The sequence below is a fragment of the Clavelina lepadiformis genome, chromosome 3 (genome assembly GCF_947623445.1).
Source record: "Clavelina lepadiformis chromosome 3, kaClaLepa1.1, whole genome shotgun sequence".
NCBI classification, from domain to species: Eukaryota; Metazoa; Chordata; class Ascidiacea; order Aplousobranchia; family Clavelinidae; genus Clavelina; species Clavelina lepadiformis.
The window spans coordinates 3770465-3794023 of record NC_135242.1 but is presented as its reverse complement, the minus strand read 5'-3'; the positions used below and the strand labels follow the sequence as shown (position 1 = coordinate 3794023).

Here is a 23559-nt window from a genome sequence, read left to right as displayed (position 1 = left end):
TAGTATGGAAGTGCACAACCGACCTGGACCCGGTTTTCGGAGCGCAACTCCTCTAAACCTTGACCGATGGGAAACAAATTTGTAACGTTGGAATTGGGAAGAATTTTCCTCGTCGAAGCTGAAATTCATTTTGGAAAATACCCAATACAACGTCAGTACACCTACCAAGTGTACAACTTGCCCTAAGTTTAAGGCGTAGTATCTCACCACGAGATACCACAACTTTAACCGAACAGCAACAGAGAGTTGGGTAATTTTTTCCTCTACATCTCCGTATGTTTTGATTGTTTTTGCTTGAAATCCATTGAGATATGCCAATATGGATAAACGTTGTCGTCCGGTTTATGCTTTTATATATTGGTTTTTCCTTTCATTTTTTCTAACGATTTTATTGACTTCGTGAAGTGGGTACATTTCAGTCCAGTCAGGGGTACATTTCAGTTAGGGTGGAGTGTTTTCGCCAGTGTAGTATTATAGAAGTTCGAAAAACGCGTTTTTCCGACTCTTTATGGGAATTTTCCTCGGAGGTTGATGACGTAAAATGGTGATTAACCAGACCAGTGTACAGACTAATAAGGAACAAAAAAGACGATAACACATGGACTTAACATTGATCATATGTAAAGTTCACATAAATAAGTTAGTCAAGTCTGAATTATAAACTATAAGCCATCATGCTCAAGTCTTTGATGTTTGTTGTGTTACTTCGTTCTGGTTTGCTCTGTCATAAGCCGTCGTGGTAACAATGTATATTTGTTAATTACATTTAACAATGTAGGCCTACTTTGTACATTTGCTGTTAAATGGGACATGTCTCTATTTACAATATTGTATCAAGGTTGTTATGCAGTTTTCGTTCAATATTTCGCTTTACTACGTCAGATGTATTTTTTATGTTTTTGTATGATTTTTTGTTGGTTTAGTAATGTTTTATAATAGTTTTCTATTCACTTTTACGCAGGACCGGCCTTAGGCCAATGAGAGTAATAAAACTGCTTTGGGCCGCGCACTACTTAGCACCCAAACAAAAATTTAGCTTTGATTTAGCGTAAATCACAATGTTATTTCACAATTTGTTTTCGGAAAAGGATGTTTTGATGAAATTACTTAATAAGGCAAAGCTTTGATGAAATCTGATTTGCAAAGAGTTAATTTTTAGTTTACGTTATTATTATTATTTATTAAATAGAGTTTCTTAAAATCGGCAAAGGGTCCCATCATCAATTCTTGCATTCGCCCTCGCACTTGCCGGCCGGCCCTGCTTTTACGCAAATGTTTTTTGCACAAACTATAACTTCTAAGGGGGGGCAACAAATTTTTCGCGTTAATAAACTGATACAGATTGCTCCGAATTGTTTATTATTGAGTTGTTTTCACTTTTTGATGCAATTAAAAGATTGACTTGGAGATAACCAAACACCACTCGGTTCCGCTTTGTCTGCAACCACAGCAATTAATCAGCATTTCACGCTCCAGTAACCAGGCACGTCAGACTATACATGGCCAGACGTCGCGGTACGATTCCAGTGCTAGTCAGAACAAGCTACAGCCAGCTGTAGCAGTCATGATTATCAAAGTAGCTTTGGTTGTCCTTGTCTTGATCGCCAGTGATCCAGCATCAGCTCAATATGAAGAGGAACCTCCTCTTGATGATGCTGTCCTCATTGTTGATGACGATGAAGACGAAACGGTGAGTTGTTTTGGATTTAATAAGTTTCAGTCAGGAATTCAGGCATTGTCATTCGAAGATAACTTTTTGTGATCATCCAGGAATGAAAACAGTTTTACTTCGCTTTAAATTGTTCGTGTTACGGTAAGCTTGGTGAAACTTTGCTGTAATATTTTAGTATTTTGTCGATGAAGACTATGCTGTAGGAGAAGATGTCGTAGAAGAAGACGTCGTAGAAGAAGACGGATACGATGGTAAGTTGCCGAATTGTATCCAAAATTTTCAACTTCTGTCGACTTTAAAACATTTGCAAATGTGAAATTTCCAGCCAGGCGAAATTTTGAATCGGTTTTCGCTTTTAGAAAAAATATGTTTACAGCTTCTGTGCAATTCGTACAAAAATCAACGTCAGCAAAATTACTTCGCGTTTACCCAAACTGCAATTAATTGCCCTCAATACGTCAGAAGAAATAGGTTGTTTTTCTTTGCAGATTACGATGACGACACCAATGTTTTGACATGCTTGAGTGGGTACGAATATGACGATGACACTCAGGAATGCGTTGGTAAGTAGGGACCAATAACTGGTGAACATACTATAGTTGATTTCTTAAACAAAACCAATTTGTTTTGGTGTTTCATATTATTATTGTGGTTGATAATTGTTAAGAAAAGTATATCAACAACTGTCGTCTATGAGCAAATGACAGCAAAGTGCTGAACTTTGAAGTTCTTGACAGATTTTGTATTTGAGCCACATCGTTTTGTGCTGGTTCGAGATTTATTGCCTTGTAGTTCATTTTAACATTTATCGACATTTATCGTGCAGATTCTGACGAATGTTCGCTTGATGACGGCATTTGCGGAGATGGCGGCTCCTGTAGAAATCTCGAAGGAACGTTCGCCTGTGTATGTGATAACGGTTATGCTCTCGCCCACTCTGGCCTCTGCGAAGGTGACTTAAATATTTTGCCAAAGATAGCAGCACTACCTGATGCGAACTTCTTAAAACAGAGGAAGAAATGACCATTAATTACGTCATGTGTGATGGTAGTGTTTGTAACCTTTTGCATTACGTTACGTCACAAGCTCTCTTCTGACGTAGATGTAAACGAATGCGACTTTCCTGAGTATGAACCGTGTGGCAACAGCGACATTGAGTGTTTCAACACACCAGGCTCGTACACCTGCAAATGTGGACCTGGGTACGTTTGGTCCAATGGACATTGTCAGGGTGAGTTTCGAAGAAGTACAGTGCTTTTAATTACTTCTTATTGGACAAAGTACATTAGTTTCGTTTGCACTTGAAAAGTGTTAATTAAAAGCACTGATTTTTTACGTTGTTAACTCTTTGAGTATTTGTTAATAAGTTACAAATTTTGGAGTATTTTATTTTTTCTAAGATGTCGATGAATGCCAGTTTTCAGACGACTGTCAGCGACTGTTTGGTAACCTTTGCGTAAACAACGTGGGAAGTTTCACTTGCAGTTGCAGAAAAGGATTTACCCTTTCGCCGTCGCAGAATGCTTGCTTCGGTATATTTGTTATGACATATTAAGGTTTTTAACGCATTGCCATGTTCAAGTGTGTCGTATTGGTAAGTTTGGTGAACAACATATTATCCAACTTTAGTCATCTTTGTGAGTAATCTATTTAGATGTTGACGAATGTGAAGACGGAGCAGTATGTGCGTCACCTGGCGTATGCAAAAACACGGTTGGAAATTACACTTGCGGTTGTAAAGATGGTTTCATAAGAGACGGGGACCTTTGTGTTGGTGAGTGTGGTTCAATGAACGTCAGATCAACACGTTTGAACATAGACCTGGGTGGTTAAGTTGCCAAAGTTTTCATTTTGTGTTTTAAATCATTGCTGACTTCGTATCTAGATGAAGACGAATGCCTTCTTCAAACGCACAATTGTGACGTTGAAGCCACGTGTACGAATACCATTGGATCTTACACGTGTGGTTGTCCTTCTGGATTTGTTGGTGACGGATTTTCTTGCCAAGGTTATTACTTTATTATTAATATCGTGGTTGCCAATAATCATTAATCTTGCTAACGATTGAGCAATTATGTCGTGAAAATATAATATTTCTATGGCAGATATCGACGAATGTGAAGAAAGTCCAGAGGTTTGTCAGCGCGAATGTGAAAATATCCCGGGAAGTTTCAGATGCGCTTGTCCGCTTGGATACCATGCGCATGAAAATGACACCGACTGCATTGGTTCGGAAGTTTTACTTTGCCCTGTCTTTGACTAAATCTTGGCAACCATTTTATCTTAAAGCCTAAATTCCTTTCTGATAATCCATTTTTTTCATCCAGAAGTTTGATTGAAACGTTTCGTTTTTAGATTATGACGAATGTTTGAATAGCAATGGAGATTGTGACCAACAATGCGAGAACTACGAAGGCGGATATTATTGCACCTGCGATTATGGATTTGTCTTGCATGTTGACGATGTGTCATGCATAGGTGAGATAGCCTACGCCCTACACTATCTTGCAGTCTTAGAGCTGAGTGGCTCCTTAAAACGTTTCCCAAATAAAACGTAAAATGACTAAACGCAACATGGTCGTCCGGCAGCTTAGGCCTTTTTTTCTATTTGTTTGATTTCTCGCAGACGTCGACGAGTGCAATGTACAAAATGGGGGGTGCTCGCACGACTGTGTGAACCAACCCGGAAATTATACGTGTAGCTGCCCTGAAACGATGGTGATTGGTGAAGATGGTGTCACGTGTGAAGGTATGAGTAATCGGAAATCACTTACAGGATTTTTTGCGAAAACCTTTAACAATAATAATCTTAACCAAAGGTTTGCTGATTGCTTTACAAAAACAAACAGTCAATCTATTTTCTAAACCTTGTAATAAGAAATTTTGGGCGTAATTTTGTAACTGACCACGATAACAATGGTTTGAATTTACTTCGAATCTTTTTTAAAGATACTCTTTCCCAGAGATACCATCTTGCCAAGTGAAAAACGGAGGTTGCGATCAGATTTGTGAGGTTAATCAGGATGAGAAGATCCTCTGCAGTTGTAACTCGGGATGGACACTGAATAAAGACGGAAGACAATGTGACGGTGAGAGCGAAGTAAAATTTTCATCTTGAGTTGACTTCTTTCTCAGTTAACATCCGTGCTCTGAGAATTACTTTGTTGACTGATCGCATTTCGGCTCAGACGTCGACGAGTGCTCGCTAGCTTCTGGGGGAAATTGCGAACAGATTTGCGTCAACACTCCTGGATCTTGGACATGCGAGTGTGGGGAAGGATACAGAAGGCGACACGACAGCTTATACACTTGTCAGCCTGTTTGCCTGGACGACTGCTTAAACAATGGAATTTGTGTGGCTCCGAACAAGTGTGTCTGCCCGCTAGGCTATCCGGGACCAGACTGTACAGGTGATAAAATTTTGTATTCAAAATAAACAACCTTGGGATGTCTCTGTGAATAGGCTTAAACATATCATCGAAATAACATTTTATACATTTTTACAGCTTTATGCAACCCACCTTGTGCGCACGGGGGTACCTGTAAACGATTTAATCTTTGTCTCTGCCCCGATGGCTGGAGTGGACCTGACTGTCGACAAGGTGCGAGCTTGTAATGATAAAATAAAAAGAAGGTCATGACTTCGAAACAATTGCCTTTCCTTTAGGGAAACGGATTCCTGGTTTGGTGCGACTATGATTGGTGATATTGATGCCACAAACACAATGTCGATCTAAATCATATCGCTTAAAAGTTCTTACGTAAATCCGTCCAAGACGTTTTAGCACTAATGAGTTTTTTTGCGATAATATGATTTATTTTTCAGCTCGTTGCCTTCCTGAGTGCGCCAACGGAGGACGCTGTGTTGCCCCTAATAAGTGCGAATGCTCACATCTATTTACTGGAAGCTTCTGCCAGCATCCTGTTTGTAAACCGTCCTGCCAGAACGGCGGTAACTGCTTCGGGGCGAATAAGTGTGTCTGCACCGAAGGCTGGGTTGGTGCGAGATGTCAGATACGTGAGTAATAATTACTTATATCATAAAACTATGACATAACTTTTCTTGTACTTCCTGAACAGTTACACCTATGGAGTTACGTGCGGTTGCGGTTACAGTTAAGCTTTAGGCAGATTTAACAAAGACCACATTATTTTTCAAGCAACATCTTTATTAGTTCGTTGGCATTAAGTCAATTTTATTGAGTTATTAATCGTTATTTTAAAGTAGGAACCTTTGTGATTTGCTAAAGCAAATACGTATATGCCAAATCGTGCTAATAACCTGGTGTGACGTAGGTACTCTCCCTTATACATGCGACCCACCTTGCCAAAACAAAGGACAATGTGTTAGCGGGAATCGTTGCAAGTGCACCGACACGTTTACTGGAGGTCGATGCGAAACAGGTTGATGGATTTAGACAAGCCAGGACGTTTTTACTTTTCCCCAAATGTTCAAGTGTTTTTATTTATTCGTTGTTGACAGTATGAAGTTTTGTTGGAAATTCTCTAAAACTTTGAATTTTGTTTTCTTCAGAATTCGTGCGGAAATGTCGTCCGCCCTGTCGCAACGGTGGAAAATGTCTGCAGAGAAACCGATGTCAGTGCCCGGAAGGAACTCAAGGCTTCCGGTGTCAGATAATGTGAGTACTGACGTCATAATACTTATATTATACTTGTAAATGGGGGATTTAGTAGAACAAACAAAAAAACGGGTAGCTGTGATGTGGTGTAATAAATACGACCTCTTGATAACTAGTTGTCTTAAACTGGGTCTACGCAAAAATGTCTTTAATTTCTTTAATTTCTAACGATCGTAAAACTTGCTCAGTAAAGTTTTCTGTTTGGATCCGACTTTATTTGATCGTTAGAAGATGTTTAACAATATCACAATGTATAACAACCCAACGACTGCAGAAACTGGCATGAAAATAGGTTTTCTGGACTGGTTCTTGTCTTCACAAAATACAATCGTTTGCATTTTTCCTTTAGAACCTGTCCGCGAGTCGCTGTTCGAATACCGTCCCATAGATTCATCAGACGAGGATACCGAGAGAGTTATCTAGTGCCCTGCGGTCAAAATCTGTGCACTAGATGGAGGTAGGACGCCTTTCTTTTCGATTATGTTCTCATCATGCCTTGAAAAGAAAAGTAGTACGAATATATAGGCGGGTGTGACGTCAAGCATACGTCATTTTTACTTTATTTCAGGATCAACCAACGCAGAACCCGAGTCCGGTCACATAAGATCGAATACCGCATCCAGTGTTGATGTCTCTGTCGTGCAAACCACTGCGGCAATAACGATGATCGCTGGTATATCAAGGTCAACACGCGAGTCGAGATATTGAAACAATTTTTGTGCAAAATATTAAATAAAAAACACGTGTAATAAAGTAACGACATTCCGGTTAAAAGTCTTGTTTCATCATGAAGTCAGATTAAGTTAAAAATACAATTTAATGTTAAAGGATGTAATCGTTGTCAAACGCATGCAACCCCGAAATGAAAAAGACATTACATATGATCGTTCGTTAATTTTCAGAACGTTCGTTGGAGCTCAAAGAATCCAAAATATGGAAAAATTGTAAAATACTGGCAAGATCATACGAGCATATAGGTTACATGCCAAGGCCAGGTCAGTAGCTGTCGATTCGGTTCTGATCAGAGTCCAAAAATGTTGTAGAAATGACAGCGACAGCAAAATATCAGTTTATTGATTGAAGGCAGTGCACTGTATTATATATTCTATACAGTGCACTGTATAGCAACAGCTGCTGACCTTGTCCAAGTCCAGACCGACTGCAGAAAAGTAAAATAAAATTTCAAATGGAATAAAGTTGTTTGAAAATTTGAAAACTGCATACACGCTTACACCAGGATAATCTCACGACAAGCTAATAACGAGACACAACATCAAAAAAGATATTTATTTCTCGATGTATAGCTTCATTGATTTGGATAACTTCGGATAGTTTTTATTAATTTCGATAAGGGTGTTAAAACGTTCAGGAAATTGTTAAAATTGAGCGTTCACTCTTTTTTACAGGCTGGGCTTATACACAACCAGATTGATTAAAACTGAGATTGACCAGATTGAGTTAAATTTTTGAAAAAAAAATTCAAGTAAGTACAAATAAATCATATAAAGATATAAAATCATAGCATAGTATAAAGACATAGTAAGACAGACAGTAAGACATAGTAAGCTTATATGAATTCGTAAAGCACAATCACCGAAAAATTACAAAAGTCTGCTTATTATGTAACTTGGTCTTCTGAAGGCGATGAGATTGCATCATGTGTTCTACTCGCGTTTGTCTGGTTCAGGGATACATTCTTCTTTTGGGTACACGCGACCGGTACCGAAATCTTTACGGTACACTTCTTTGTGTTTCTAGCGACGTCTCCCTCAAAAGTAAGTGAAGTTCGCGAATGTAATTTACTGCATTGATCACCACTTCTGTGTCTGAAGTCGCCGTCTGCTGGCAAGAGGGAATTATACTTCGCAGCTTTGAGCAAAGATCACTGAAATATTTAAAAATATGAACTTCAAAATATGTCCCAAAACCAAAGGTGATTTCCAGATTTGGTGTTATTTTTGGCTATTTTAATCCTTGCCTATAACGCTTATAGTTTTTTTCAGAACTGTCACTTTATCCGAAGGACATTTTCCCGTAACACATAATGCCGAATGACACAATAGCCTGACTGCTTATTCAACTTCAAGTCAGCATGAGCATTGCATAATTTCAGTAATCTTTGGGGGTCCACGATGTTCGACATTTAGTGATTGGGAAATTGTCAATTACGGAAATTTGCTTTCGAGAAAGCGTTATAGACCCAGCTTACATGCATAAGATACGAGCTATTCTTAGTTCTTACCTTAATTCTGCAGTTTCCTCCATCGTCGATGGCGCAAGGGAACTCCCATTTAATCTGGGAACGGGAATGTGACAATTCTTGATGACGTAAGACTTACTGGCCGCTATCATATCTTTTGGTGAGTTGCTGACTTCAGTCAAAGCATTTTTGTTGAAGGCGATCTTGAATACTTTGCTGGCTTTCTCCATGGTAAACGATGATCAAGAATACGGGAATCTTGTTTTGAAAGAAATTATTGCAATTTTTTCTGATCGCGAATAGACATTAAAGCAGTGCTCATGCAAGAGTAGTTTAGACACTGATGTGATCTAGTCAAAGTGACTGGAATTTATTTAGCGCTAAGTTTCCGTTTTCAGTCGTCAAATCTGTTGCTCATTTAGCGACCATTTGGTTTTCATGGTCTTTGTTCTCACACATGTTTTGCGTTTCCCTAATGGCGACCTATCTAATGACAACCTTTTGTTCTTCACCGCCGCATTAAATAAATGGCTAAAGGATTTCCTGCCAAATTTAAATTGTCGCCAATCTTTTGTCGAACGATTGCCGCATGCAGCCAGGTATGATGTCATATGTTATTGACACTCTGTCCGAATTATCTAGTCGCACTTCTGTGATAGGCCTTTAGTGTAAACTGAGATTAGGCACAAGTTTCAAAATAACGTGCCATATTTTTAATTTGTGGTTAACTGCAGTAAAAATTTACTGTTAGGCCTACTTACAAATACAAAGACTTACAAATTACACTTTTGTACTTGTTTAATCCTATAAGGCGAAAACAAAACAAAAACATCACAAAAACAAGACACATTGCAAACACAAAATATTGATGCTGGTGATTGAAATAAAAGTCAAATTTCTTCATAACGCTTTAAGCTGTTCGTGTCCTGCAGTGAGATGGATAATTTGATCCGTTAAATAACTTTTGGAAATTCCCACAGCTTGCAGGGGGAATCCAAAGGTGCTCAGGACCCAGATTACTTCATTGATTGTACAGTTTAGCTTTACAAGGAAATATTTTAGTATGACGTTTGCTATCGTACACGTGTTGTATATCCAATGAGAGCGACAGAAGTAAAACCAGAATGGGTAGACAAATTACAACGACATAAAGTAGATCTAGCGGATCAGTCAACTCAATTATTTACAACCCCATGTAAACATCAGTGACACACCGCTCCCTAAAATATGATAAATGTACCGTCGTTTATCGGCCGAATTACAAGGTTCTAGCAACGTTTCTTCCCGGGCATAATTAAGACAGTCGATCTTGTTACTATCAACACACAACAGGCCTAATAGTCTTATAACCACCAGTTAAGGTTTCTCTTATAGCTGCTTCTGTCCCAACGTTTAATCTTGTACAGCGTTTAAGTCTTTACTTTGTTGTAGTTTCAAGGAATTTGAATTTTTGAGTTTTGTGTTTCACAGTTTTAATTTTTATAATTGTTAAGAAAAATTCGTATTTTGTCTGATTTTCGTGTATTATACGCTACTTTTTGATTTTGCCTAGCAGTTGACTTGTTTTTTTTATTGGTATTTCTTTACTTACAAAACTTATTTTCGTTAAATGTACAGTTCTGTCAATTATTTGCTGTCTATTTTGTGAGATCTACTTATTATTACTATTGCAGACTATACTATACTGTACTTCCACATCCACTTAGATTAGAGGGGTTTATAATAAAGCTTATAGAAGCAAATTGGATCATCACTCTGTGATTTTGCAACTTTGTCAGCACTTGGCAATCTCTTGTGCAATTCGTGTCAGCCATTAATGTCAGGTTATTACATGGAGGAAATGTTGCGTAAAATCACTTTTCATTGCCTTGAGTTTGGAACCAATTTTCCTTGGTAATCATTGACTTCAATAATTAATCAGCAATATTGTCCTTTGACGGGGTAATCAACTGTTCCGGGTTCTAAATACAATACAATAAAGTATTTGATCACATTTTTCTCTTTTGAATTCCTGAAACGTATTGAAACTTAAACAGTAAACAGCGTAACAAATATTTATTTGTAAAATATGGTAGCGCGTGTACATTGAAGCCAGCACCTTATGCTAATTATTTCACAGCAAATTATGTCTAATTTTCCGAATGAAAAAAACTTTCGTATACAGAGGAAGCACATCTTGAAATAAAATGATTAAGTCTTAAAACTGCGTCCATTATGTCATCAAACTTTGATTTAGAAACGTCATCACACATCATTTCTTATTAACGCGGGAAGTAATAATATTTTACGATGTGAATGTTGCAGAACTGAAACGCCTTGAGACTATACATGCACCTTATCTTATGGCTGGCTGATGTAAAACGCACATTACAGTATTTCTATTGTTTTATTCGTTATAATTATTACGCAGCGCGTGAGTTTTTAGCTTTAGAAGTATCTTAACCAATTTAAATTAAAACGTAGTCGCGAAAAGTGTTTATAGAAATGATATAACGCCCCTGCAAAGTTTGGTAATTTGTGCATCTCATAATTGTAAAAGTATGTGAAAGTGTTTATTTCATTGCTGTTTATTTTCAAAAAGGGAACAAGAGAAACAATAGGGCAGCTGCTGTATTTGTGTTGTTATTTGTGCTACCTGTTTAAACAAGTTGTACAAAGTTAATAAAATATTTCACCTTCTAAAATTCCTGTCAACTTTCTTGCACGTGCGACCTTTTCGTGGACCTCAATCAAAGGCGGTTTGTACAAACAATGATGAGTTACGATAAATAATTATGCCAATATTGTTGACAGGTTGTTTTGTGTCAAAAGTTCGTTTTTACCAAAGAAAACGACTTTGCATATAGATGAGATCTGGCACCAACGCAAATGTTGGCTTTAAAATAAAATAGTCAAGTATAAGAACGTTGTGCTTGTGGTATAGCTAGTTGTGATTTTAAAGGGCAAAAAGCAGTGACATGAAAATGTTTAAAACTAAAATTTATTACTTTTCCTATACGCCTACAACTTACCGACACGACTAACAATGCAAGTAAAATATTTGCCTTAAAATAACGAGGCTGTAAATAAATACTAGTACCGCCCGGCGTCGTCCGAAATGAGTTAAGTGGATAATTACAATCTTCCTGAGGCCAACGGTTACCTTTCATAGGTGGAATCGAGTTTGAACTTCGATGAACCCGTCTCTTGTGCCGAGTAAGAATTTGTTCCCGTGACCTCGTGTCCGTGTAATCCAACCCCACGTCCACCAGACTACACGAGATTACACGTGATTAACGATTTTTCTTGTAACGAGATTAAAAGAGCAGCAAAGGTTAGAAGGGTTAAAACTTTTACCGCCTCATGTAAGGCAACTTGCCTTTCACAGCAAGTCATAATCATGCGATTTAGAGTATGCTTTTGTTTGTGTTTAAAACCTAAACAAAACTGTTGCAACCACCTTTGAAATAATAATTAGAAATGCTTTCGTTTCTCGAACGTTTGAACGACTCTTAACATTATAGTGATTGCTTATCCGTCCCAATTTTTTGGTTAAACACTGCACATATTAGCCATATCTGATTCTGAACACAGTGCACAAGTTATTTCGAAATTTCGAACGCAGTTGAGATCATGAACGTGTTCGCGCACAACAGAATATTCTTACGTTAAAATGAACTTGAACAAAACCACCACAAAATATAACTTTTGTACGATATAATAAACACAAAACAACTGTGTAAAATATATCTCTATGAAATCGTTTCTGAATCCGCTTTTTAAAACTTTAGGGTTAACACATACCCACAAGTTTACTGTGAAATGTTCTGACCAAAAAGATATGATTTCAAAACATACCATATTCTAGTAATATCAAATACCAAAACACCAAATACCAAAATGTAGTAAACTATCACTTATCAAAGAATAAATGAACGCGCGCACATTTCAAATTTTAAATGGACCGTCCATAGAGTATCAACTTAGTAAACTTCAAACAACATTTTCATTGGTTGGATAAGGGTTCAGTTTCTGCCTCGTTCGCAGAGTGTTTGTAGGGAGATGCTTCGGGAAGCGAGTTGGAGAAAGTGGAGAAAAAGTCCGCGGCGAATCCGACAACGTCCCGAGGCCGACGAAGAAGCAAGAACTGGAAGAAATCCGCCAGAAGTGCCGTGGCTTCGGGGTGCTCGCGGAGGTATCTTTCGTGTCCGGCAACCAGTTCCTCTTTCCTTTGAAGAAATCTGGAGTTCATTTCCATATCCTGCTCCCAAACCAACGGCTGTTTTCCGAAGATCGGTTTCTCTTCACTTTCTTCGCGTTCAACCATGCGTGGCACCTTCTCCAACGTCACGATGGCCGGCGAACCCACTTGAACTCTCATAGTCAGGTGACCATCTTCCATGAAATAAGACTGCCACGTGTACGGAAGGTCGGCGTTGGATACCACACAGCGTTCTATGCCGCTTACAGTGAGTTCCTTCTTCCCGACTTGCTGTTTCCTTTCTGGTAGCGGCTTGTACGTCATCGGGACTATGTGTCCTGATTCTGAGTCGAGAGTTACAAAATCCATCTCTTCATGGATTCCACATCGCACCAGCAATCTCTGCAAAAGCAAGTTAGATCCTTCGGTGATAAAACCAATAAGGTGTTCTTTGGGAAAGCGATGAGTGGATTTTCGGATCTCGTCACCTTGCGTAACCTGTCTCTTTACAGTTAATTGTCCAGTTTCACGATCGATGTCCATCTCTGTACGTTTTTCAAGTTCGTGTCCCGGTACTCTGACGTATTCATAATGCTCCTGGTAGACCAACGAAAGATCTTTAGAGTTAAGATAAGTCTGCAGGCTTGTGCCCATTGGAATATCCTCAACTTTTCCTTGGCTACTCGCATGGACTAGAAAGCAAATCTCTCCCGATTTAGTCGCTTTTTCGACACTTGCCACAAACTCTCCAATTGATTTGCCGTCCTCCGATACGGTGACCAAGTCGTCCTTAAAAATGCACATTAAGAGTTCTTCCTGGTCAATATTTTGCAAAAAGTTTATTGCTGACTCTCCTGCTTTTACAACGTCATCGTCATCAGAACGGGTTGATTCAACTTTTGTTTCCTCCATAATTTCGTTAAATGCTGTATTGTAATTTCAAATAGCCTAATCGTTTTGCAGTTACCACCAAAAATTGTGTTGCTCCTAATTACATCACCAAGTTTTCAAACAAGTTATGTGTCCTACCTGCGCAACACAAAAAGGAAGTGGTAGGCTATTGTCGTTGGCTCGTTGCTATAGCCTAGTAAGGTTACGGTCAGTTATAGGCTAGTTATGGTCTTCTATTTAACTACAGAAAAGACGGTTAAAATGAAGTCATAGTATACTTAGCAACATGTAGCCTAGCCAAGTCCGCATCAACACTTTCTAACTAAACTTTACAGGTCTTTAAAAATTTTTAACCAGTTAAAATTTCAAACAAAACATCTCTTGTCCATCCGTAGACTATTTTTCAACTTCAAAGTACCGGTACTTCATGTGGATCAAAGTCAGCTTAATAACTTAGAAGCTTTAAATTTAACTTTTGTTTCTGCTTAAGAATACAAAATATTTGGCATAATCGTCTAACAGGCATAAACATTGGTTAAACATAGTTAAACAAATTTAAGATTGTCATAAACTTGGAAAAAATTGAATGAATGTTTGGAAAATGGCGAATTGCGTTACTCATAGCAACAAAAAGTTACATCATATAACTAAATATAACGTGAATATAAAAATGAATAAATAAAGGAAAAACTACAAGAAAATTATACCACGTGGTGTTTCCAGTTTATTAAAAAAACTTACGCCATCTTGTTTTTATGTCTTATTAGGTTATGTTTGTTATATTTTATTAAGGATTATTTGAACCTGCAGTACTGTACTACATTATAATTTTTCATAATTATGATTATGTCTTTTTAGCATAGACATCTTACAATTTTGGGTCATCTGTCAAGGTATTTTTTATTTGGAAGACACAACATTTTGCCATTTCAAAATACAGTATATTAAAACGTCCAGTTATGATCCACAATTCAAAATTACTTTAAAAAAGTGGCACATCTGTTTAAACTTTGTTACAACCAGTGGTGATAATAATCATTTTATTACAAATAAAGCTTTGTTGTTTTTTGATGCATGACAAAACATTTGTCTGGAACCTCGCAAACGAGATCGGACGTCAAGATGAAAAATACATGTCGTCCTATTATGCTTGTGTATTTTGAATCCCTATTTGTTTAAGACTGCCCCCTTACATTTATGTTTTTTATCCAGAAATTTATTGAAAATTTTTTCTATTCCGACTTGTGATTAGTTGATAAGTTCTACCTGTAAACAACAGTTATAATTGCCATGATACAGTTCAAAATTGCAGTGTCGTAAAATAAGGTAACTACTTTGGCCTACTAATGGTATCCAAGTACGCCTGTTGCTGATGAAATAGTTGCAGCGGCCTACATTTTACTCAGCTAAGAAAATGTAGCCGGTTCGAAATATGTAACTAACTGAGACGCTCGGCTTAACGTCCTACTAAACTGTCAAATTGTAATTTAGAACTGATAATGCAGTTTATTCTGATTCAGTCTTCCGGGCATGTGATTAATTAAGTCCTTCCTTCGAGGTCTAGGCCTAATGAGCTTAAAAAACTTAGGCGCCGCTTTGTAAATTGGTCTGTAGGAAGTGCGCTAAGAAATCCCTTTTGCTCTAATCACTCTGAAAGGGCTGGGAAAAGCAGAGTTTATTAAAACTTAGCATGTGTCGTGCCACCCGCTGGGTCGTGAAAAATTCAATCTTTCCGACTTCATTATAATTCTAAACGGTTTACGTCAAGCCTCTGCAGAGAATAATCTCTGAATTTTATGGATATGATTTTTTTTATTAATTCTTAATAAACGAAGGCAGCGGGACACTTATTCCCTTGCGCGTGTCCCAATGAATCATATGCAACGTTTTTAAGACTTGTTGGTCGTTTTAGATTTGACTTGATTCTTGGTGTCTTTTACTAACTTATAAACGTTTTGCTATGACAGACTTTATGTATCACAACTATGTGTTAAACGTCTATATCTAGTTATCAAACTCTGGCATAATTTAAATATTTATAACTAGCCGGTCATTGCGAATAGAAAATAATGCAAATCTTGACTTGCATAAAAATCGTGTCGTAGACACTTTAATTGCTAGAAAAATACCTCTATAGGTTTTAAGAAATGCGTCATTGGTAAAGACAATAAAACCTTGTTAGTGATGCCCAGAACTTTCACACGATCCCAACGGTTTTGTTCGCTTGTTTGCTTATGAGAACCGGGTCAGAATCAATAAAACTGTAAAACCTGACAATGTCACCTTTTAGCTTGCACCGCGGGATCACCTTTTTCGAGCAACAAGTTAATACAAATAGAAACGTCATAAAACTGTTGCTTGACAACCCCCCGTCCCTCCAGCAGGAATCATAAATTTGAGGAAGACGTGTTTATTTTATTTCTTTATTGTTATTATCAGCGCGTTGCCGATATTAAAATCGCGGACTCCTATTGTCTTCCGACCCCGTGAGCCAGATCCGATCCGTTTTGAGCGATTTTTAATATTTCTTCATTTTGTTTTTATTACCATAAACCCATTAATCGCTACCATGATCTGGAACGGCGCCAACTTTACATCTTGGCTGGACATCAAACGGTCCATAACGCTCTGCCGCACACCATTGAACTCGAACAATTGCAAAGACGTAATAATGACATTTGCACGCGTCATAAAGCAACGATGAAGATATTTTTATGAGTAATTAAATTACAGTCATAGTCGTCAATTTGCAATGAGAATTTAAATTTACGTAGGTCGGTGAACAAAAAAGCGCAAATCATTGACCCGTAAAATTTCGTGCTGATAATTATTAGTGTTAAACCATTGTGCTGAAGATAAAATTGTTACATCACAAAGTTATACAATTTCTTTCAGACAAACCACATAGTCCTGGGCACTTTGTTTAGGTTCGGTTTTCCCATTCGACGTTACACTTTTAAAGACGACTTTTTAAAACCTCTTTGGCAATCGTCGAAGCGTTTCTGTGACTTTAACATTTACAACTTTCAAAATAGGAAAAACAACCGGTGTTTATTGGAAATAGTCACGTTAAGTTCCTTGTAATGCTTCGTACAAGCAGAGAAAGGCGCCACGAAGTTTGCATTGTTTAGTTACATTGGTAAACTCTTTCGTTGTCTTTTCATTGTCCATGGCTTTTAGCGAACCTTGTGGGCGCCCGGCGGTCTGGACCCGACCGAAGCAGAGATTCAATAAATCAAAGAAAATGGAAAGAAAAATACGCGTCGAAGTGCGAGCAGTGTGGAGTAAGTTGTCATTTACGTTGCACTATTCACACAAACTATTATGAGGGGTCGGTAAGTCACTCGTGTTAATATAAACAATAAGGTGTTTACCAAATAAATGCGCACCCGCTGCCAATATAATCAATTCCACCACGCGTATGAAGACGTTATATGGCGAATTCAGTTTGTGAAAGTTGCTGAGTACGTTTACAGTGTAAGTGTAAGCCTAAGGACAAAAGAAGACGATATAGGATTATAGGGAGTCTATAACATACAAGAAAATTATATAAGAATGTTTTCTATATAAGTTTTCTTTATAAGAAAGTCCTTATATAACCTTTCAGTTTAGTTCCATTTGAATTAGTCAATGTGTATGCGCCAACCTTTAAAACACTAAGGTCCATCAAGATGCGGATAATGAATGCCGCACGTTGAGCTGCATATTCAGTTTCTTTTCAATTGTTGAAATTAGATCGGATTTGCAAGCAATCTCAAATCGTAGATCTTATTTACGTGCGACCTTCCCGTTGTTTGCATTAACTACTGCAGCAAGACTGGCTGCAATTTACTTGCGGTAACGATTTTATGTAACAGGGCATCATCTTTAACGCTACCTAATTGCAGATCCCTGTTTTCTAATCGTCCATCTAAGTGAATTCTAATTACCTTGGACCAATGTAATTATCCAGGAACAAGCAGATTAAATACGTGTATGAAGAAATGTGGTTACGATCACAAATAATAACAATTTCTCCGCAAACTAATCATCATGTCAGGACTATGTTGTTACGACGTCACACTTACACCTATTTACCGGCAACCTATTTGACCTGCTTTATTTGTTAGATACATTTAAACTTAATTGAAAGGACGCTTTCAATTATTATAATCAGCCTAAAAAAACTTTTACGCGTTCGGAAAAGTGTTCGAAAGCCTCATGTGATGGAATTAATTGCCACTGATTAAATTAATACATAAAGCGGAAAATCCTTCGAAAGTTTTTTGTCCTCAGTTCATAAGGTCGTCTACCTTGAGCGTGTGAATGTTGCAAACAACAGGATGCTTTTGACTGTTTTTTATTGATTTAGAAGTTAGTCTTTATTTTTGAGACCAGGATGTTAATGTCATGTCGGTGTGAACGAGAGAGCTAACAGGGAAGACTTGACGGAAGCGAAAGTGAAAAAGAAAAAGTGAGAAAAAAGCGACCGAGTATATATACCTCCGGACACGCTTTGTTCTTCGTCATTTAAAAAAGTACAGTCCAGCGTTGGTTGCAGACGAGTTGTATTTGTGAGATTGTTGTATCTATAGCCGCGATGGTCAAAGTTGTAAAGTCGCTGTCGACAGTGGCGAGGTGTGCCCCATACTTGACCACCAACAAGACCTATCGACCTGGGTTGCCATCCCAGGCCACATTGAAGGAAAGTGAAAGCTTCAGTTCGGAAAAAGACGAGCTCAAGTAAGACTTATCTTCTACTGTAAACCGTTAGAAATATTTTAATGGTGGAACTTACACACACCTAGACCATGTTGTTTCAATAGTGATAGCATTAAAGAAAATATTAGGCAGTTTTGTTTTGTGATATTCAGATATTTGTATCGAAAACTGAGCGACATCATCCCAACAACTCAGCAAAAACCGACGTCGAACATCGAAATAGTGCTCGGCGCTGTTCAGTACATCAGGCACTTGCACGCCGAACTTGAGAAGGAAGCCGGCAATAAGGAGGTTTCTAAAACAACTGACGAAAGCATGAAACGCTCGCCACTAACTTCGGTCGTCGACAACATACCGCAAGATGTAAGTCGTGATCGCTTTTCCTAACAACTAATTGTTTGTTATCGTTACGTGGTGTTATTTGTTGACTGATTTTTCTGACGTCATGTTTCAGGCAAACTCGTCGTGAAGGTCACGGTCGTGACCATGACAAGAGGTGAGGAAGATCTTCGTCCAAGGCTAGAGGAGTAAGCGCTACAGGAGCAGGAAGATTGATGTAGGAAGGAGACTTCAAACCGGCACCAACATCCCATGGATTCCGAATTCTTGGTGAATAAATTTAGCAATGAACAATGCAAATCTGATTTCTTCGTTTTTTTTTCTTCTTTTTTCGCCTCGTAAAATCGATCAAAGATTGATTTGAGCGACTATTTACAATAAATTTTACACCGTATAAAATAAAATATTTATAAAAAGCTTTCATGATAACAAATTGGTAACAGTGCTAATGTTTTGGAAAGTGATGGCAGTTTTTCGCAAAACGTTGACCAAAGTAAGATGCGGTAAGCGTTGATATTCCTAAAAGCGAACCTTACTTAACTTTTCTTAACAACCTGTTTCCAATCATAACTTGCCAACTGTGAGCGGAAATTTTGTCATGAAACATAAACGTATAAGACGGCAAACGACAATGGTACATAATATGTCCGGTGGTTAGATTTATTACTTCGTGTAACGCTTTCAATCAGAAAACTACAATTGATTCGTCTACTATAGAGTCATAGTCTTTACCAGCCCGTATATGTAGAAGCTATGGTAGAGGCAGGACGTGCTTAAACATCAAAGCTGTTACGTCTAGGCCAGGGCTTCTTAACTTGGGTTGAAGAAGTTGCTTTAAGAGGTTCATAAAACAAAATCCAATGAAGACGAAAGTCCATATATATTTGTCTGTCCATAATGTTGTAATTTCACTTGATCAAACATGCACCTCAACTAGTTTGGACAATTGCAAGACCGCCATCGTGATGTAATAATACAAAATGGCTACATTAGCAAACGTGTTAAAATAAACGGGAAGAGATCGTACTGTTTTCTGCTAGCTCTATTGCTTCTTTTTCTTTTCTGATTTACTTGTGGTTTTTTCTTTTGTTCTATGGCTTAGCCAGTTGTGCATTGGGTATATCTTGTTTTGTTTGCTGTCTTTTTGATTACCACGACGCTGATAAAAACATAACTCCGACTCTTCCAATGTCTTTCTTGCAAAGTGGCCCATAGCTTTTAAAGAATGTTATAGCCGTATAGGCCTATAGGGGCTCGTGACCTAAAAAAGGTTCAGAAACAGGGATCTTGACCAAGTACGACAAATAATACGCGTATGTTTTAGTTTCAAACAACAACGATGGCAAGATGCAACACAGTGACAATGACGTTGGAAAAGAATTTGCAGCATAAAGCATAGTTTGTACAAGGCAAGCATCTATCTTTGATCGTTGCTATTGAGAATGTTTAAGTCTAACTTAATTCATGGCAATATACCAGGGGTGGCCAAACTGCGGCTCTTTAATGAACTTGCATTGATGAATTAGAAATGCATTTTCCCGGTGTAAAAGAGTTGTTATATCAGATTAAGAAACAATGCGTTCAATCACACGTAGTAACAATGGACTGATTGTTAGTAATGGTCGAAGCACACTCCGAAAATCACATTATTGTGCAGAAGTGTGCTAACTTGCACACTGTAGTTAAGTAAACTGTCAGATTGAAGCTGTAAGTCAGGGCCGACCTAGTTTCAAGTCTTGGTTACGGTAATACTAATAATTGCAAAAAGAATTTAGCCAAGAAATGTCGTTGAGGAATAATTGCAGAAAAAGTAAGTATGAGGAGAATGGGAAATGAAATGGAACTGTTGAAACTGCAGGAAGATCTCGCTTTGAAAATGGGCCATACATCTCTGAATCCATAAATCAAATCACATAATTCACAGTTGAGTCCTGGAAAAAAGTCCCAGAGGCAAAATACCCGAACCTAAAGAAAACAGCTATCGGCTGATTTCTATTTTCAGCACAACATACTGTTGTGAGTCATTTTATTCCGTGATAAAATCTGTAAAGTCAAAAAACCGCTCAGTTTTGACAAATCAAAACTAGAAGGAACTGCTTCGAACTGCTTTAACATCATATCAGCCTAATTTCAAACATCTTGTGGCCCAGGTGGAGACTGATAGTATCACCACGTTGCACTAATATTAATCACTAGCTACACTTCGTTGTGAGTGAATAAATTTGTATTTTTATTGTGTTCGTGTTGTGGCTTTTTTAAAACTGGATTTTGTTATATGCGGCTCGAGCATGAAGCAGGTCTGGCCACCTCTGCAATATACTGTCGTTGCCAGTTCAAACCGTTTTCTTTGATCATTTCCAAAATGGCCATTTTGATTTCTTGATGCTACTAGTCCGAACACCAAACATCAAAGAACCTGAAACGATTGAGTTACAAAAATATAAGTTCCATTAACGTTAATACACTCTGCGTGTATATATATACTGGGTTAGTCATGAACACTTGCATTGGAATTAAAACTAAAGATACTGCGCTATACAGTAGAATACGGTCACGTACCGTGTAAAGTAAATCTTTAATGCATTGTAGTGTGTTTTCATACACTAATTTTTACAAACATGTGTCGGCCATACTTGAATAATATTTTTCATTGTCAGCTGGCCGGATATCGCATCCTCTGCGTGAACTGTCTTCTATTTGTGCATAATAAGAACACCCCTTGTTTAGATTTGACTTAACTCCGAAAAGGATATGACGTTTCGCGGCAAAAATGGATAAGCAGATTTCGCTTGCACCTTTACCACAGGTTAACATTCTTTGCGTCTACTGAAAGAAATCATGTATTTACCTCGCGTTTATGTTTGTTTATTTCGAGTTTGCTACCTAAACCTATACATCTTTATTTTCCCCACTTGAATCATTGGTTTTCTTGTCTTTAAATGTCCAAAAATGTTAACACCAATATGCAACAATGTCAAAACCATGATATCGTTTTACGACTTGACACTTTATTTGGCAACTAGCTTAAAGCAGAGCCACGTTGTATGTATGCACAAGACCGTTTAAAATAAACTTTTGCAGTCTCAAACGGCTTAAACACAAAACTGGTAAAGGTGGTCAGGCAAGCTATCGCCCGTGCTTCATTTCTTCTGCCATGTCCAAGCTTGGCTCAATTGCTAAGCGAAGCGGAACATCTTACGTCATACTCGTATTTGGCGCTTTGAAATTGTTTTTGTTTGATTTAAATTCATGAGCAAATGTTAACATCGACTTGCAGTCCTTACAATATTTTCCAACGTATCGCAATACACTTTTCAGCCTGGTTTGACAACTATAACCTATAACTATACCTCGTTTGACAACCACACCTTGTTGAGCTAACTTACAACAACTATAGGCCTACTTATACTGTAACATCTTTCATAAAAACATGTCAGCTTTGCTGTACAGCAACTAAATGTCCTGCAGTTTTCTTGTGTTCAGACGCGGAACTGAAAGTGTTGGTCACATGATTAACATGGTTTACAACCAGATTAGCTACATTTGGTTTTATTTTTCTGGTTGTTGATGTTCAAAACTAAACCCTGGACTTTTACGTCATGTATTCATGTGTTTTATATTTAGAATAAGAAACGCATGTTTTGAAGTTTCTCGGCAATTCAATTCATGCAACACTGCAATATTTAAATAGTTTGTTTTTGAAATCAAACACGAAGTCAGATTGGCGGGAAAATAACAAAAAGCGTTACTGATCCATTTAATCTTTCTTAAACTAAAAGCTGTTACTTATTACAATAATAGCGATTGTCACTTTAATAAGAAGCTTAAACATATTGAATTATAAGATGTCGATTGCTCATTGCACAATTTTGTTCACTTCTAACGACTTTGAAAACAAATTTGCTAAAAAAAGCACGTTTTGTGCGGAAAAGGTTTTTAAACAGTCAAGTTAAATCTTGTTAAATTATATCTAAACGATATACATGCAATTGTTGAAATGTTATCGTAATTTTCTACTTTCTTCTACAAACTACTTGGCAAAGAAAACAAACTTGCATAAGATGCTCGTAAGTGAACTTTGATTTCAGTAACATGCGTTTTATCTATTCCGAAAAGTATAATTTATTAACAGTTTGTTGTCAACTGGCAACTAGCTGCGAAGTCGATGTTGAAAATTTCTTACTTTGGTGTAAAACCAATGCGTCTTTAGTCTTACAGCATTATTAAACGCAAGTTTCTGGATTTTGATGCTTCGGGATAAACTTTGAAAAACTTGAAAAATATGAAATAAATAACTTTTTGGTCATATCTTTCCTCAGCGTATTTGGAATTGCTTTGATGTGGGGAGGGGGGAAAGCTTTTAAAAGCTTGACATGGCCCAACGGCCCCTCCAATACGAAAGTATTTTTTCTATTCTATGTTGATTACAGTATCTGTTTTAGGTCCAGGTCACAAAAATACTGTATCTGCGAACAAACAGTGTTCGAAATTTGATATATTGTATTAGATTGCTTTTTAATCAAATTCATTTTTTACTGCTTAATTAAACATGGACCTTGCATCATCATTACCTTTTCAACCATCAACTAACACGTCGAAAACATCACACAACACGTGCAGATAAGTGTCCTGGCCTCCAAGTGTACCTTGAGTCTGTGATATATGAGATTGTTTTATAGAGGTAACCAATGTGGGCTTTGAAGTAAATGTCTAACAACCGATATATTGGATTCCAAGTAATTAATACACACAAGAAAGCGAAGGGGCGTTCTTCCCAGTGAACACTTGCTGCAAGTCGAAATCTCAAACAGTTAATATGATCAAGCAGCAAAGTAACAACTTTTGTGTATTGTAAAACACGTTTAATTGACACAAACTGACAACCAAACATTTTTAGTAAGTCAGGAACAAACAAGAGAGCAACAATTACACATCG

General features: G+C 37.6%; 4 protein-coding genes across 4 annotated transcripts; 2 read left to right on the top strand and 2 right to left on the bottom strand.

Annotated features, from left to right (window-relative positions):
- Positions 1 to 1514: 1514 nt before the first annotated feature.
- LOC143450046 (uncharacterized) lies at positions 1515 to 7086 on the top strand. The gene is made up of 19 exons (XM_076950445.1): positions 1515 to 1690; positions 1848 to 1923; positions 2161 to 2235; positions 2499 to 2624; positions 2775 to 2903; positions 3073 to 3204; positions 3327 to 3446; positions 3558 to 3680; positions 3778 to 3900; positions 4028 to 4150; positions 4299 to 4421; positions 4636 to 4761; positions 4861 to 5082; positions 5179 to 5274; positions 5499 to 5690; positions 5969 to 6076; positions 6207 to 6312; positions 6662 to 6769; positions 6881 to 7086. The coding sequence occupies exons 1-19, from the start codon at positions 1565 to 1567 to the stop codon at positions 6939 to 6941; spliced, it is 2295 nt and encodes a 764-aa protein (XP_076806560.1). The 5' UTR covers positions 1515 to 1564; the 3' UTR covers positions 6942 to 7086.
- A 375-nt stretch (positions 7087 to 7461) lies between these two features.
- LOC143450194 (uncharacterized) lies at positions 7462 to 8970 on the bottom strand. The gene is made up of 2 exons (XM_076950641.1): positions 8555 to 8970; positions 7462 to 8197 (listed from the first exon to the last, which is right to left on the bottom strand). Exons 1-2 carry the CDS (start codon positions 8740 to 8742, stop codon positions 8044 to 8046), a joined length of 342 nt encoding a protein of 113 aa, XP_076806756.1. The 5' UTR covers positions 8743 to 8970; the 3' UTR covers positions 7462 to 8043.
- Positions 8971 to 12116: 3146 nt separating this feature from the next.
- On the bottom strand, positions 12117 to 13740 carry LOC143450693 (ciliogenesis-associated TTC17-interacting protein-like). Its single transcript, XM_076951341.1, has one exon. It carries the CDS (start codon positions 13602 to 13604, stop codon positions 12498 to 12500), a length of 1107 nt encoding a protein of 368 aa, XP_076807456.1. The 5' UTR covers positions 13605 to 13740; the 3' UTR covers positions 12117 to 12497.
- A 4175-nt stretch (positions 13741 to 17915) lies between these two features.
- Positions 17916 to 19803, top strand: LOC143450685 (uncharacterized). The gene is made up of 3 exons (XM_076951330.1): positions 17916 to 18305; positions 18437 to 18647; positions 18739 to 19803. The coding sequence occupies exons 1-3, from the start codon at positions 18163 to 18165 to the stop codon at positions 18751 to 18753; spliced, it is 369 nt and encodes a 122-aa protein (XP_076807445.1). The 5' UTR covers positions 17916 to 18162; the 3' UTR covers positions 18754 to 19803.
- The last annotated feature ends 3756 nt before the right edge of the window (positions 19804 to 23559 follow it).